Source organism: Mustelus asterias, chromosome 2 (genome assembly GCF_964213995.1).
Source record: "Mustelus asterias chromosome 2, sMusAst1.hap1.1, whole genome shotgun sequence".
In the NCBI taxonomy this organism is placed as follows: domain Eukaryota; kingdom Metazoa; phylum Chordata; class Chondrichthyes; order Carcharhiniformes; family Triakidae; genus Mustelus; species Mustelus asterias.
In genome coordinates this window covers 69,920,740-69,936,593 of record NC_135802.1, presented here as the reverse complement: position 1 = coordinate 69,936,593, position 15,854 = coordinate 69,920,740, and the positions used below count along the sequence as shown (strand labels likewise).

Here is a 15,854-nt window from a genome sequence, read left to right as displayed (position 1 = left end):
GCGGCTAAACCACCATCTTGCACCCTGGAAATTGGTACACACCGGTATTCACCTTCTCGCAACTGTTGCGCCTGAACCATACTTTATGGGAGCATTAGTGATTGGCGTGGTGTGACATCATGCCAGAGAGATGGGTGCATTCCACGTGGGGGGGTGGGCCATGTGCCAATTTTGCTAATGAGATTTAAATGCAGTCAATTTCATGCTAATTGCCCTTGCACCCAAATGCTTCATGCTAGTAGAAAGTGGCCAGGAGAATTGCAAACTGTGTGGCACGGCAAGAGACATGGATTTTTGGTTCACATGCTATTTTCCAGCATCGGTACGATCTACTAATGGCATGTGAGGTCAGAGAATCCCTCCCCATGCCTCCTTCATCTCACTAACATGTGCGCGGAGCTAATGGACTTGTTCATCACTGAAACTGAGACCAGCCATTCAGCTACCTCCACTGCTTCCCTCCCTTCTACTGGCTCACCAAGGCTAAGCTTCCTCTGAGGTTCCCCTTACCTATTCCTAAATTCACATCTTTCTCTAGTTTCTTTCCCATTGCTCCTCACATCCTCTCCAAGTTCAATTTGTCACCAACCGCTCACTCAACTCTATTTCCACCAAACTGTTGAGCCCCTTTCTGGCCCCGATCCAATATCGTTATCTATTTTCTCTCCTCACATCTCCTTCAAATCTGTCATCATTCCTCCCCTCAAAAAAAAACAATTTTCTGAACTCTTTGTACTTTTAAATTAGTCTCCCAACTTATAACCTTCCTTCCTTCGTCAAAGTCTTTGAACATGCTGTCACCTCCCAATGTTCTGCTCATTGTTTAGAATTCCATTCAGGTTTTCACCCCTTCCATAGTATTGAAACTGCTCTTTCCAAGGTCACATTTGGCATCCAATGTGACTGTGACGATGGTGAACTATCCTTCTGCATACATTTTGGCCTTTGTGGACTGCTAGACTTTGACACAGTGACCACACCATCCTCATCTAACATCTCCTCCATTGTCCAGCTGGGTCGGATCACACATCTGGTTCTGTTCTTATCTATCCAGTTTTAGCCAGAACAATGGCTTATCTTCCCATTCAAGCAAGACTACCTTTGGAATTACCCAAGGATCTATCCTTTGGCCCTCAATTCTAATCTAAATGCTCTCCCTCAGAAAACAGTCAGGCCCCACAAGTATGCTGATCATAGCCAAAACCACTTCTCTTCATATTGTCAGGCTGCATGTCCATCACCCTGTGATGGATAAGTAACAACGGTAGAAATCTCTTCCAACTAAATATCGGGTTAGCCATTTCCTTTTTGAATTTTACCTCATCCCTTAACATGCATTACCCGTGTTCGTTGATCTACATTAGCTTGCAGTACAGCAATTCAAAAATTCTGACCATTGTTTTCAAATCCCTCCATGACCTCGACCTCCTCCATCTCTATAAACCTCCTACAGCCCTTGGAAATCTTGTATTCTTCCAATTTGGGTCTCTTTCACCTTCCACTATTCTATCTACTCTACCATTAGCGGCTGTGCTTTCAGCTGCTGAAGGCCTAAGTTCTGGAATTCCCACCCTAAACTTCTCAACCTTTCTTTCCTCCTTTACATCACTCTGAAAACAAAACTCTTTAACAAAGTTTTTGTTCATCTGCCCTAATATCACCTTATGTAGCTTGCTGTTAAATTCTGTTTGTTATTGCTTCTGTGAGCTGTCTTAGATGTTCTACTACATGAATGATGCAATAGGAATACAAGCTGTTGCTTGATTCTACTCTCTCACTTAATCACAGGCAGCATTCAACAGCAATGGCTTTTCTTTCCACCCCCACACTATCAAGTCCAAAGTCACTCAAGATGAACTCTTTACTAATCACTTCCTGCTCCTTGGGCCATCATCTACATATAGGTTTTTGACATGCAGCTCTTCCTCGCCTTTCCTCCACTGTTGTGCTGTCCCACTGCTTGCTCTATAACCAATTCTGGATGATCCCTGATTTTCTCTCGCTAAAGGCTTTTGTAGTGTGCAGAAACTCTACCCTTACAACTGACATCAACCCCTCCCCAATCACCAATTCAGACAGAATCAAACTTTATAACTTTGTCACTGTAATAACTTCAAGTTTAAAATCTCAGCTATATCATCTCAATCATAAGACAATCTTAATTGCACCCCATTAATTGCCCCTCCTTCAGCTCATTTTCATTGGAACATTTGCTCATACCGTTGTCATCTCCTTTAGTATTTCACTACTCTCTTAATCACCATCTCATTTTCTGACTTCCACAGGTCTTAGCTCATCCAAAACTCTTATTTTCCAGATATAAAAATATATATCCTACCCCAACATCACACACCCGCCATTGTGTACTCGACTCCTGTGGTGATCCCCGGTCCAAAGTTTGAAATTAAAAATGATCAATCTGGTATTTAAGCCCTTCTATTGCCTCATTCCAGCCCAACAAACCTCCCATCCAACAAACTACAGTCACCTGATTCCAATCTCTTAGAAATCCTCTTTCCCTGTGCCTGGTCATTAATGATAGTGCTTTCAGTTGTCAGGTCCAGCAAAAAAATAGTGAATGTCTTTACCCTCCATGTGTGACCTTCTTCCATGGCTGCACTTTGGGCCTCTGCAGGATTTTCTATGACTCGACCTGTGTGTCCAGAGAAGTCCATAGCTACCAAGGAATTTTCTGATATGCTTCTCTGAAAAGAATAGAAACATTAGCAACATTACAAATCTTACTTGATTTACTGAATACTGCAAGTACTTTTAAAATTAACTTAAACCGTCAAAACAAATACAACAGCAATGAGAAAAAAAGCACAGAAATTTACGAGAGGATAAAATAGAATCCAAAGGATTGTTTAAAAAAAGGTGACCTACCACTGGTGTGGAAAAGTGAGATAGTAATGTTTTTCTTTGTTGGGGAATCCGATAGTTCTGATACAACAGGATGCCATACTACAAAAGAGAAAAAATGCTAACTTTAAAAAGGAATAGCACATTTTACAAAGAGAATTCTTTTAGATAACACAATGATTCCATATCCATTTCCTAACCAAGAGGTTTAATTATTACTACTGCAAATTTGAATGGCGGCCACAGTGCATACACCTCCAGTGCAAGTCATGCCAGATATCATACTGGTGTAGTATTAGCGCATGTACCAGCTGGAAGTATGCAGATCATGATGTCAATCAGCCTGTATTGCTGATTTGACACCAGTTCTGGCGTCAAATTTTGTAGCTTAATGCTCCAGCTAATGCCCTATCTTCATCACACATGACTGAACACATGTTTCAGCAGCAGGAAGATTCCCCAGCAGTGTTGCTTAAAAGTAGTCATGACCTGTTTTCAAGTCAGTTACGGACAGCTCCCCTGAGGGCAATTGCTCAGATTGTTTAAGTGTTCGGTACTTTCAAAAGCTCTTTAATGTTGTTGAAGTTTACAGAGTGTGGTTTGGTGATTCTGAAGGACTTGATTCCCGACTTCCTGAAAAAGACAGTTGCTCCCATACATGGGTGCAGTGGTTGGCATTCCTCTTGGAAGACAGCATGACTGGAAGAATTCACAGAGGGCAGGCAGAGCAGGACACAGCTACTACAAGAGGGGTAATGGGTTCTCAGTAGCATGCCATACCCACCCAGGGAGGTTAAGGAAATTTCCTGAATTTCAACGAGTAACAGGGTACAAAATACTTATGTTTCAGTAAGGAAAACTTGCTGCAGCCACAATGACAACCTCATAGTATGGTGACAATGGCACTCTGCGGCTACGTAAAGTGACTGTGGCCATGAACCTTTGCGCACTGGACTCCTTCCAAGCTTGAGCTAGAGATATTTGTAACTCAGTTTTCCATCTCTATTTAATGAAGGTCAGTGATGTTCCATATTCAAAGAGTAGACTACAATTTACTCCCATCTCGTCGGGAAACAGCAGGTGCAGTGAGCAAGTGGCTTCGCCAAGTTATAGGGTGCATTGACTGCACGCACAGCATTTTGTGAATTCCCCATGTCAACTGAGATGCACCATAACCAATAGGGATTCCACTCCCTCAACACCCATTTAGTATGCAGTCATACAGAGCAAATAAGCAGGTCAATGATGGTAACAGGGCAGAAGTCATGGTGTTTTCATTCTTTTGCAGTATGCAGTGCCATATGTATTTGAGCTACCATGACAAACTAAAGGTACCTACTGGGCAACAAGGGTTATTATTGATGAGTCCAGTGCACAATCCAGGCACTTATGCACAACATGTATACACTGCATACAATCAAAGATGTAGAGCAGACCATTGGCATACCTCATGGTGCCTAGGTGTAGCAACACTGGCAAGTTTCTGCTCCCTGGACCTAGAATACTGTACGCTAAAATGCCGCCCCTACTACCTTCCATGGGAGTTCACCTCCATTATCCTGACAGCAGTTTACATCCCACTCCACGGTGACGAGAAGACCACACTGGATGAAATATACACCACTAAAATTAGCCTCAAGACGAAACATCTCGAGGCCTCGCTCATTGTGGCCAGGGACTTCAATCAGGCCAGCTCAAGAGCGTCCTACCAAGATACCACCAACACGCATCCTGTTCCACCAGAGGCCTAAACATCCTAGAACACTGCGACACAAATATCAAACATGCCTACCGCTCGATCACCCGCCTACACTTTGGCAAATCGGACCACAAGGCTATGCTCTTGCTCCCGTCTTACAAGCAAAAACTGAAATGGAAGAATCCATCAAAGAAAGTCGTGCAATGTTAGTCTGAGGAACTGGATGATCGCCTATGGGACTGCTTAGAGTCAATAGACTGGTCAGTATTTAAAGACTCTGCGACCGGCCTGAACGAGTACGCTACTAAAGTAACTAAGTATGAAGACTGTGTGCCAAAGAAACAAATCCGTGTGTTTCCCAACCGGAAACCATGGATGAACAGGGATATCCACTGTTAGCTGAAGACTAGGTCTGAGGTGACCCTGACCTATACAAGAAAGCCAGATATGATCTAAGGGGATCCATCAAAGACAGTATTGGACCAAGCTAGAGTCCCAGGCTAGCCACACGGACCCCTGCCAACTATGGCAAGGTCTGCAGGACACAACGGGCTACAAGATGAAGGCATGTAAAATTGCCAGCACCAACATACCCCTCCCTAATGAGCTTAATGCATTCTATGCCCGTTTTGAGCAAGAGGTCAGCGAGAGCATGCCCTTCACCCTGGAAGCCCTGGATGAACGTATTTCTGGGGTCACCACTACAGATGTCAGAGCAGCCTTCTCGAAGGTCGACCTTCGGAAAGCAACTGGCCCAGATGGAATACCCGGACGAGCACTCAGATCCTGCGTGGATCAACTGGCGGGAGTATTCGCAGACATCTTCAGCCTCTCTTTACAATAATCTGAGGTCCCTATCTGCTTCAAGAAGATGACCATCATCCCAGTACTGAAGAAAAGCCAAGCAGTATGCCTTAATGACTATCGTCTGGTGGCTCTGACATCCATCATTATGAAGTGCTTCGTAAGGTTAGTCATGGCACGAATCAATTCTGGTCTGCCACATTGCCTGGATCCACTACAGTTCGCCTACTGCCGCAACAGGTCCACAGCAGACGCCATCTCCCTGGCCCTGCACTCAACCCTGGAACACCTCGATAACAAAGACACTTGTGTCAGACTCCTACTTATCGACTACAGCTCAGCCTTCAACACCATTATTCCGATGAAACTCATCTCCAAACTCCATGGCCTGGGGCTCGGCTCCTCCCTCTGCGACTGGATCCTGAACTTCCTAACCCACAGACCACAATCAGTAAGGATAGGCAAGAACACCTCCTCCACAATCATCCTCAACACCAGTGCCCCACAAGGCTGTGTTTTCAGCCCCTCACTATACTCCTTATATACCTATGGCTATGACTCCAAAGATGTGCGGGTTAGGTTGATTGGCCAGGTTAAAAATTGCCCCTTAGAGTCCTGAGATGCGTAGGTTAGAGGGATTAGCGGGTAAATATGTGGAGGGAGGGGTAGGGCCTGGGTGGGATTGTGGTCGGTGCAGACTCGATGGGCCGAATGGCCTCCTTCTGCACTGTAGGGTTTCTATGATTTCTATGATGAGTGTGAGTGTGAGGTGAAACAATCAACGTGTGCTACGAGTCCTGGTTGATAGAGAGTGAACAGTGTCTGAGGCTATATGTGGACACTGAAACAAGGTCCTCAGGACTGGAATGTGAATATTGACAACCCTGGCAATCTGGTCACACAGAGTTTGATTGGAGGACCACTTAGTCACCCGTGGAAAGAACACATCTCGTTTTTCTCTCTGTCCCCTTTCAACCAAGACCTGCAATGCAGTGTTGGAAAATCTTGGAGCCTTCTATCACCCATCTGATTCCATTCTTCTACGCTCACCAGGTCACAATCAGCTGTAGATTGTCTTCCAGCACCTGCACTAGCCACAATGTACTTCCCCTTAAAATGATGCAGGCTGGTTTGAACTGGTACTCGTCTCTCATGATTTTGGGTCCCCTGCTGACACAATCAGCCACTCAATGGTGTGGTTAAGGCAGGCTACATGCTGCACACTGTAAACATGTTAATTAAGTAGATAGCACAAAGTTGGTGTGCAGCCTGCATAGGAGGCAATTGTTGCAGATGAATCCAATTTCAGGATTCCTGGGTATATTTTCAGGTGCTAACAAATTTAGCTCCTTACATGTATAAAACACCAAAATTGTCAACTGAGCAAGATACAATCAAGTTTTATGATTTTATTAAATTCTGTAGAAGACCAGTAAATTAGAAAGTGAACTTGCTGAATTTAGATGAAAGAAGCAGAAATTATTTTAAGGATATGATCACCATATCATTGAACATTTATAGTAACAAAGAAATACCTTGAGGAGTCGAAAGGCCGTCATCCAACATGTCCTGCTCTGCTCATCCTCTGCGCATAACAATCGAAGGTCTTTTGTTTCATTTCTCATTTTTATGGGCTGTAACACACAATCAAAGTACAGACTAATTGAATCTCTTCTAAAAATTGATGGGAGGGTGAAAGCTGATGAAAGCACAGAACTAAAAAATACTGTATCTGCTAAACTGAGGCTTGTGAAACAAAACGGCAACAAGAATTTGGTGAAGAGAGCTTGGTGCCGAGGGGGAAGGAGGTCCTGAATGCCATAAAACAAGGGGCAATGGTAAATATATAATCAGAGTAAGCAATTAAATCTAAAGGGATCTTTTAAAAGCAATATGAGACCCATTATCTGAAATGGCTGTGGAAACTTCAAGATGCTCCAGATGTATTGGATAGCCATGTGTACAGAAAGAGCTTCCAGTTACTTGAGTTGGAGTGGTTGGAGTCAGTGCAGGGCAGATGGGAGGTTCAGAATTTCCTGGATTGAAGTTCAAGATGTTGTTCACCTTGGAGCTACAGAGGGTTCGCAAGAATAGCAAGTGAAGGCAAGGTATGTAGGGGCTGACAAGTGTAAGAATCCTCTAGGGGTTATAGCATACTCATACCAGTTTTCAATGCAAAATATTGGTGAAGCTGATGATAACTTCGTAAAATGCAGTCTGAAGCACATCCATAGCATAATAAGGAAAATGTCAACACAGCACAGCACAGAAAAGTTTAGAAATGGAGTGGTCATGGAGGATACCATAGTTAGGGCAAATCAACAGGCATTTTGATCTGTTGTCAATGTCATGGACCACATAGGAAAGAAAAGGGTTGAGGTCCGACAGTCAAAGTTTCAGGAGCTGGAGAGGAAGTTAAACACGGATATAATCTCTGGATTACTCCGTGCGCCATGAGGTAATAAGTTTAGGAATGGTAGGATAAAACAGGTTAATGCATGACTGGAGAAGGTGCAAGAGGAAGTGTTCCAGATTCCTGGGGCACTGCAACCTTTTCATGTATTGCATCTTAACAGAGCCATGATTAATGTTCGCAAGTGAAGATAAATTAGTACAGTGTAGTAAAGTTTAAACAAATATAGTAGGCAGTGAAGCACCAGGATGAAAAATTAAAGGTAAAAAAGACTTGTATTTATATAGCATTTCTCATGACTACTTAATGGTTCAAAGTGCTTTACGGTTAATTAAGTTACATTTGAAGCGTAGTTGTTGTAGTGTAGGAAATTTGTGCTCAGCAAATTCCCATATACAGCAATGTGATGATGACCAGATTTTTTTCTGTGATGTTGACTGAGGCACAAATATCAATAACATGAATAAATATTAATAGAAAGAAGATACCCTGTGGACTGGGAGAGTCAAATAGCACTGAAGGAACCAACAGTTCAGAAATAGGAGGCATCAGACAAGGGGAAATGCAAAGAACTCCAAACCCATTTTAGATGGAGTGGATGGAGCTATTACAAGGGGGCATAACTATAGGGTTCGTGGTGGGAGATACAGGAAGGATATCAGAGGTAGGTTCTTTACGCAGAGAGTGGTTGGGGTGTGGAATAGACTGCCTGCAGTGATAGTGAAGTCAGACACTTTAGGAACATTTAAGCGGTTATTGGATAGGCACATGGAGCACACCAGGATGATAGGGAGTGGGATAGCTTGATCTTGGTTTCAGATAAAGCTCGGCACAACATCGTGGGCCGAAGGGCCTGTTCTGTGCTGTACTGTTCTATGTTCTATAAATGCGTGCAACATGTAGAGGAGGTTGAAAAGGTATAATCCATCACATGGAATGATAGTGCAATAACAGAAACCTGGCTCAAAGAAAAGAACTGGGTATTTAGTAATCCTCGACTCAAGGTTTTCAGGAAAGAAAAGGAATGAAAATTAACAGCTAGGGTGCTGCACTGATCAAAAGAAGCATGAAAGCACTGGAGAGGCTGATGAAATTGAAGGATCAGAAACAGAGTCCAATTGGCTGAGTAAAGATCGAGAGAGGAACTATTAAGCTACTAGGTGTATACTATAGGCCACTGGATAGTGGGACAGAAACTGGGGAAGAATTTTGCAGTCAAATTACAGAAGGTTGCATGACCTACAAAGTAGTCTGGTAAGTGAAAACAGAAAAGAGAGGGAGGAATTCCTGTGTTGTGTAGAAGTATTTATTTTTAAAAATTCATCTAGTTTCAGCCTAACAAGGAAGGAAACAATGCCAATCTAGTTCTGGTGAGAACTAGAGGAGCATGTTTCAAGGAGATCAGTTGGGGAACAAATCAGGTTTGAAATAGTTAGGGAGAATGACTACGATCAAACATCAGAATACTTAACAGGACAGGGTCAAACTTCAAAGGGAAAACAGTTTGGATACATGGTACACTCATTTCTATGAAGGAAAAGGAAAGTACTCAAAGCTGGAGATCCCTGTATGACCAAAGATATGATGTGGAGATGCCAGCGTTGGACTGGTGTGGGAACAGTAAGAAGTCTCACCACACCAGGTTAAAGTCCAACAGATGTATTTGGAATCACGAGCTTTCGGAGCGCTGCTCCTTCACCAGGCGAGTCATCAAGGGATCAATTAAACCTGTTGGACTTTAACCTGGTGTTGCGAGACTTCTTACTGTAACCAAAGGTATTGGGTGACAAATTCATTCTCACAGCACCATTCACGTGATGCTATATAGAAGGGTGGGCGCACGGGCGAAAGAGCACGCACGCCCAAGGGGCAGGAAAGAGAGCGAGCGCCCGAGGGGGGGGGAGGGAGATGAGAGCGCGCGCCTGAGGAGGGGGAAAGAGAGCGCGTGCCCGAGGAGGGGGAAAGAGAGCACGTCCCCGAGGAGGGGGAAAGAGAGCACGCGCCCGAGGGGGGGAGAGAGCACGCGCCCGAGGGAGAGAAGGGGGGGGGGGGGGGGGGGGGGAGAGAGCACGCGCCCGGGGGGGGGGGGGGGGGGGGGGAGAGCGCACGCCCGAGGGAGAGGGGGGGGGGAAGAGTGCTCCCGCGGGGGGGTGGGGGGCATGCGCCTGGGGGGGGGGGGGGGGGGGGGGGGGGGGTGAGAGCGTGCGCCCGAGGGGGGGGGGGGGGGGAGGAAGGGAGCGCACGCCCAAGAGAAAGAGAACGCACACCCAAGAAAGAGAAAGCACACCCGAGAGAGAGAAAGAGAACGCACACCCGAGTGAGAAAGAGAGAGAGCACGCACACAAGAGAGAGAGCACGCACACAAGAGAGCACGCACACAAGAGAGAGAGAGAGCACGCACACCCGAGAGAGAGAGAGCACGCACACCCGAGAGAGAGCACGCACACCCGAGAGAGAGAGAGCACGCACACCCGAGAGAGAGAGAGCACGCACACCCGAGAGAGAGAGAGCACGCACACCCGAGAGAGAGAGAGCACGCACACCCGAGAGAGAGAGAGCACGCACACCCGAGAGAGAGCACGCACGCTCGAGAGAGAGAGAGCACGCACGCCCGAGAGAGAGAGCACGCACACCCGAGAGAGAGAGAGCACGCACACCCGAGAGAGAGAGAGCACGCACACCCGAGAGAGAGAGAGCACGCACACCCGAGAGAGAGAGAGCACGCACACCCGAGAGAGAGAGAGCACGCACACCCGAGAGAGAGAGAGCACGTACACCCGAGAGAGAGAGAGCACGCACACTAGAGAGAGACAGAGCGCGCACCTGAGAGAGAGACAGAGCACTCTTCGAGAAAGTTTGATTGTTGGGCTAATGGGAGAGAAGCAGCAGATGGAACTGACTGGATTGCCTCAATCTTGGTGACAAAGTTCACGAGCACCTCGCGCTTGTTGGAGGTGAGAGTGAACAACACAGCGGAAGGGGATTTCAGATGATTGTTTGCCGTAGACAAAAGCTTGGGGTTGCCTTTGTATTCTAGGATGATGCTACAGCTGTGAACAATTTTAGCATGAGGGCAGGCCGATAGTGCATTAAATCTGATTGAATATATTGTTGAACATTTAGTCTGCGCTCAATTTTTAATTCTGAAATCATGAAAAATAAACATTATAAATAAATAATTCACTAAAACATTTGTTTTTAACTGCACCAAGGAATAATTAGAAGTCAAAATCACAAAGTATTTGCACAAAATAATGTGATTAGAAAAATACCTTTATACAAAAACCATAGTCAGTTGGTGCACTGTATGTTTTTTTGCCAGCCACCAATGAAAATACATTATTGTCTTCAATGTCTGCTAAGAGCTGAAGATGTCTTGGTTCCTGTGCAAATACAAGGAGAAAAACATTTAGAATTTGCAAGACAGCGGCCATAAATACAAACTTTCTTTTATTCATTGATCACTGGCAAGGTCAGCATTTATTGTCCATACTGCAGTGTTCTTGAAAATGTGGTGGAGAGTCAACTTCTTAAACCATTGCAGTCCATGTGGTGTAGGTATACCCACTGTATTATTAGGGAGAAAGTTCCAGGATTTTGGCCCAGAGATATAATTACAAGTCAGATGTGTGACTTGGAAGGGAACTTGTAAGTGATAATGTTTCCTTGAATCTGCTGCCAATGCCGTTCTAAATGGAGAGGACGCAATTTTGCAAGGTGCTGTCAAAGTAGTCCCTGGAAAGTTGCTGCAGTGCATCTGGTAAACAGTGCTGCTACTGTGTGCCAGATGGGATGTCGAAGCAGGTTGCTTTGTGCTGTAATTATGTCACGCTTCCAAATGTTTCTGAAGCTGTGCTCATCCGGGAAAGTGGGGAGCATTCCTTCACACTCTTAACTTGTGTCCTGTGGATGGAGGACAGGCTTTGGGGAATCAGGAGGCAACTTACTCGCTACAGAGTTCCAAACCTCTGACCTGCTCTTGTAGTCACAATATTTATGGTTGGTCCAAAAAGGTTTTGGGTTGGCAGTATCCCCCAGGATGTTGAAAGTGGAGGATTCAGCAATGGTAATGGCATTAGCTGTCAAAGGATCATGCTTAGCTTGGTCCTCATTGGAAATGGTAATTGTCACACATCGGCTCCAGCTTGAATGTTGTCCAGGTCTGCTTCATGCAGGCATGGAATACTTCAGCATCAAAATTGCGAATGATACTGCGCAATCACTTCCGCCATTATGCTGGAATGAAGGGTCATGAACAAAACAGATGAAGATCATTGGGCCTATGATACTGTTGTCAGAACCCCTGCAGTGATGTCTTGGGGCTGAGATGATGGGCCTCCAACAATGACAAGGCATGGTGGCATAGTGGTTAGCATTGCTGCTTCATAGTGCCAGGGACCCGACTTCAACTCCAGCCTTGGGTGACTGTTTGGAGTTTTCACGTTCTCCCCAGGTCTGTTTTTTTTTCTCTGGGTGCTCCGGTTTCCTCCCACACTTTGAAGATGTGCAGATTAGGTGGTTTGGCCATGCCAAATTGCCCCTTGGCGTCAGGGGGAGTAGTAGGGTAAATACCTGGGGTTACAGGGATAGGGCCTGGGTGGGATTGTCGTCAGTGCAGGCTCAATGGAGCGAATGGCCTCCTTATGTACTGTAGGGTTCTATGACAACTGTCTTCCTTTACATTCAGTATAACTCCTACTACTGGAGATCTTTTCCTCGATTCCAACACACAACTTTTACTTGGGGTACTTGATGCCACATTCGTTCAAATGCTGCCTTGATCTAAGGGCAGTCACTCATCTCACCTCTGGAAGACAGCCTTTTAATCTATGTTTGGACCAAGGCTGCAACAGGGTCTGAAGTTAAGTGAACCCAAGTACTGCTTGATAGCACTGCCAACAACACCTTTAATTAGAGTCTCCAGACTCAAAACACTGACTCTATTCTCTCTCCACAAATGGTATCAGACCTGCTGAGATTTTCCAGCATTTTGTGTTTTAGTTTCAGATTCCAATATCCGCAATAAATTGCTTTTGTTTTTTGCTTTTACCTTTAATTATTTTTGCTGATGATTGAAAGTAGATTGTTGAGGTGGTAATTAATAATTTTTACATCGTTAGGTAACTGCCAGTATTGTAGCTGTACTGGAACTGGGATGGCATGTTGGCACAGTGGTTAGCACTGCTGCCTCAGTGCCAAGAACCCAGGTTCAATTCCCGGCTTGAGTCACTGTCTATGCGGAGGCTGCATGTTCTCCCCGTGTCTGCATGGGTTTGCTCCGGTTTCCTCCCACAGTCTGAAAGACGTGCTGGTTAGGTGCATCGGCCATGCTAAATTCTCCCTCAGTGTACCCAAACAAGCACCAAAGTGTGGCAACTAAAGGATTTTCACAGTAACTTCATTGCAGTTTTAATATAAGCCCGTGACACCAATACATACACTTAAAAAAAATGTTTTTAAACAGCTGAGGTATGGCTAATTCTGGAGCATAAGTCAGTACTACAACCAAGATGTTGTCGGAGCCCATATACCTTTGCCCAAGAAAGGGACTACCAAAGCACACATTTAAACTTTGTGATTGAGCAATAAAGTCATCAGCTTTCAAAACTGAGTATGCAGTTTCTAATGAAGTGGTTATATGTTTACAGCAAGTATAATCTTTCAAGATGTACAATGAAGATATCTAACAGTGATTAAACTATGAGATCCATTAGGAAGCAACATGATAATTCACATAGGGATTGCACCTTAGAACTAAATTCTACAAGTACAAAAAAAGTTTTACATCTAATTTTTAAGAGTACACTTTTTATTGCTAATGATATTAAATTGAGGTCACACATAAGGAAACTGCAAAACTTCTGCAGTTTAATGCTTGTTACAGAAAAAAAGACAGTGGCCCGCAACTTCCCGGCCCTCCAACATGGATTCCTCAAAGATGCATTGGGGAATCGCACCCAGGAGTTTCCAGTTAAGGATTTATGCAACAATTGTCCATAAGTGCCAACATCCAATGGCCCCAGGGACATCACCGACCTCGCATTTTTTTTTAAAGAAGGTAATTCTCATTTGCTAAAGAAGCAGTGTCCAGCTTTCAAACCTCACCCTCCTCCTATCCCATCTCTCTCCTGAAAATGGTGCTGGAAACCCTTTGGAACCAAATAATGATTTTTCATATGGAAGTCTTAACAATGTAAGAAGTTTAACAACACCAGGTTAAAGTCCAACAGGTTTATTTGGTAGCAAAAGCCACACAAGCTTTCGGAGCTCTAAGCCCCTTCTGCAGGTGAGTGGGAATTCTGTTCACAAATAGAGCATATAAAGACACAAACTCAATTTACATGAATAATGGTTGGAATGCGAATACTTACAACTAATCAAGTCTTTAAGAAACAAAACAATGTGAGTAGAGAGAGCATCAAGACAGGCTAAAAAGATGTGTATTGTCTCCAGACAAGACAGCCAGTGAAATTCTGCAGGTCTAGGCAACTGTGGGGGTTACAAATAGTGTGACATGAACCCAATATCCCGGTTGAGGCCGTCCTCGTGTGTGCGGAACTTGGCTATCAGTTTCTGCTCAGCGACTCTGCGCTGTCGTGTGTCGCGAAGGCCGCCTTGGAGAACGCTTACCCGAATATCAGAGGCCGAATGCCCGTGACCGCTGAAGTGCTCCCCAACAGGAAGAGAACAGTCTTGCCTGGTGATTGTCGAGCGGTGTTCATTCATCCGTTGTCGCAGCGTCTGCATAGTTTCCCCAATGTACCATGCCTCGGGACATCCTTTCTTGCAGCGTATCAGGTAGACAACGTTGGCCGAATTGCAAGAGTATGTACCGTGTACCTGGTGGATGGTGTTCTCACGTGAAATGATGGCATCTGTGTCGATGATCCGGCACGTCTTGCAGAGGTTGCTGTGGCAGGGTTGTGTGGTGTCATGGTCACTGTTCTCCTGAAGGCTGGGTAGTTTGCTGCGGACAATGGTCTGTTTGAGGTTGTGCGGTTGTTTGAAGGCAAGAAGTGGGGGCGTGGGGATGGCCTTGGCGAGATGTTCGTCTTCATCAATGACATGTTGTCCGCAGCAAACTACCCAGCCTTCAGGAGAACAGTGACCATGACACCACACAACCCTGCCACAGCAACCTCTGCAAGACGTGCCGGATCATCGACACAGATGCCATCATCTCACGTGAGAACACCATCCACCAGGTACACGGTACATACTCTTGCAATTCGGCCAACGTTGTCTACCTGATACGCTGCAAGAAAGGATGTCCCGAGGCATGGTACATTGGGGAAACTATGCAGACGCTGCGACAACGGATGAATGAACACCGCTCGACAATCACCAGGCAAGACTGTTCTCTTCCTGTTGGGGAGCACTTCAGCAGTCACGGGCATTCGGCCTCTGATATTCGGGTAAGCGTTCTCCAAGGCGGCCTTCGCGACACACGACAGCGCAGAGTCGCTGAGCAGAAACTGATAGCCAAGTTCCGCACACACGAGGACGGCCTCAACCGGGATATTGGGTTCATGTCACACTATTTGTAACCCCCACAGTTGCGTGGACCTGCAGAGTTTCACTGGCTGTCTTGTCTGGAGACAATACACATCTTTTTAGCCTGTCTTGATGCTCTCTCCACTAATATTGTTTTGTTTCTTAAAGACTTGATTAGTTCTAAGTATTCGCATTCCAACCATTATTCATGTAAATTGAGTTTGTGTCTTTATATGCTCTGTTTGTGAACAGAATTCCCACTCACCTGAAGAAGGGGCTTAGAGCTCCGAAAGCTTGTGTGGCTTTTGCTACCAAATAAACCTGTTGGACTTTAACCTGGTGTTGTTAAACTTCTTACTGTGTTTACCCCAGTCCAACGCCGGCATCTCCACATCAGTCTTAACAATGACAGTCAGAAAGTGATTCAGCAAGAGACTTCACAGCAAATGTAACTCTGGCATCCATGCATGCTCATTTCCAGCTGGATGACACCAAGATTATTGCAGTTTATTGGGCTCTATATGGAAATCATTACAGATAAAATAATGAACCAATTTAGAACCCTATGAAGGGCATATTTTC

The 15,854-nt window shown here is 45.1% G+C and overlaps 1 protein-coding gene across 6 annotated transcripts in view; it reads right to left on the bottom strand.

The window, feature by feature from the left end:
* The window catches only part of grb10b (growth factor receptor-bound protein 10b), a 170,409-nt gene that overhangs the window by 15,783 nt on the left and 138,772 nt on the right, over nt 1–15,854 (bottom strand). For all 6 annotated transcript variants that reach the window (XM_078236849.1, XM_078236839.1, XM_078236876.1 and 3 more), the window contains 4 exons: nt 11,051–11,161; nt 6,901–6,999; nt 2,887–2,964; nt 2,589–2,705 (listed from right to left, as the gene is read on the bottom strand). In XM_078236849.1, the coding sequence (XP_078092975.1) occupies nt 2,589–2,705; nt 2,887–2,964; nt 6,901–6,999; nt 11,051–11,161 (405 nt within the window). The remainder of the gene's footprint in view (nt 1–2,588; nt 2,706–2,886; nt 2,965–6,900; nt 7,000–11,050; nt 11,162–15,854) is intronic.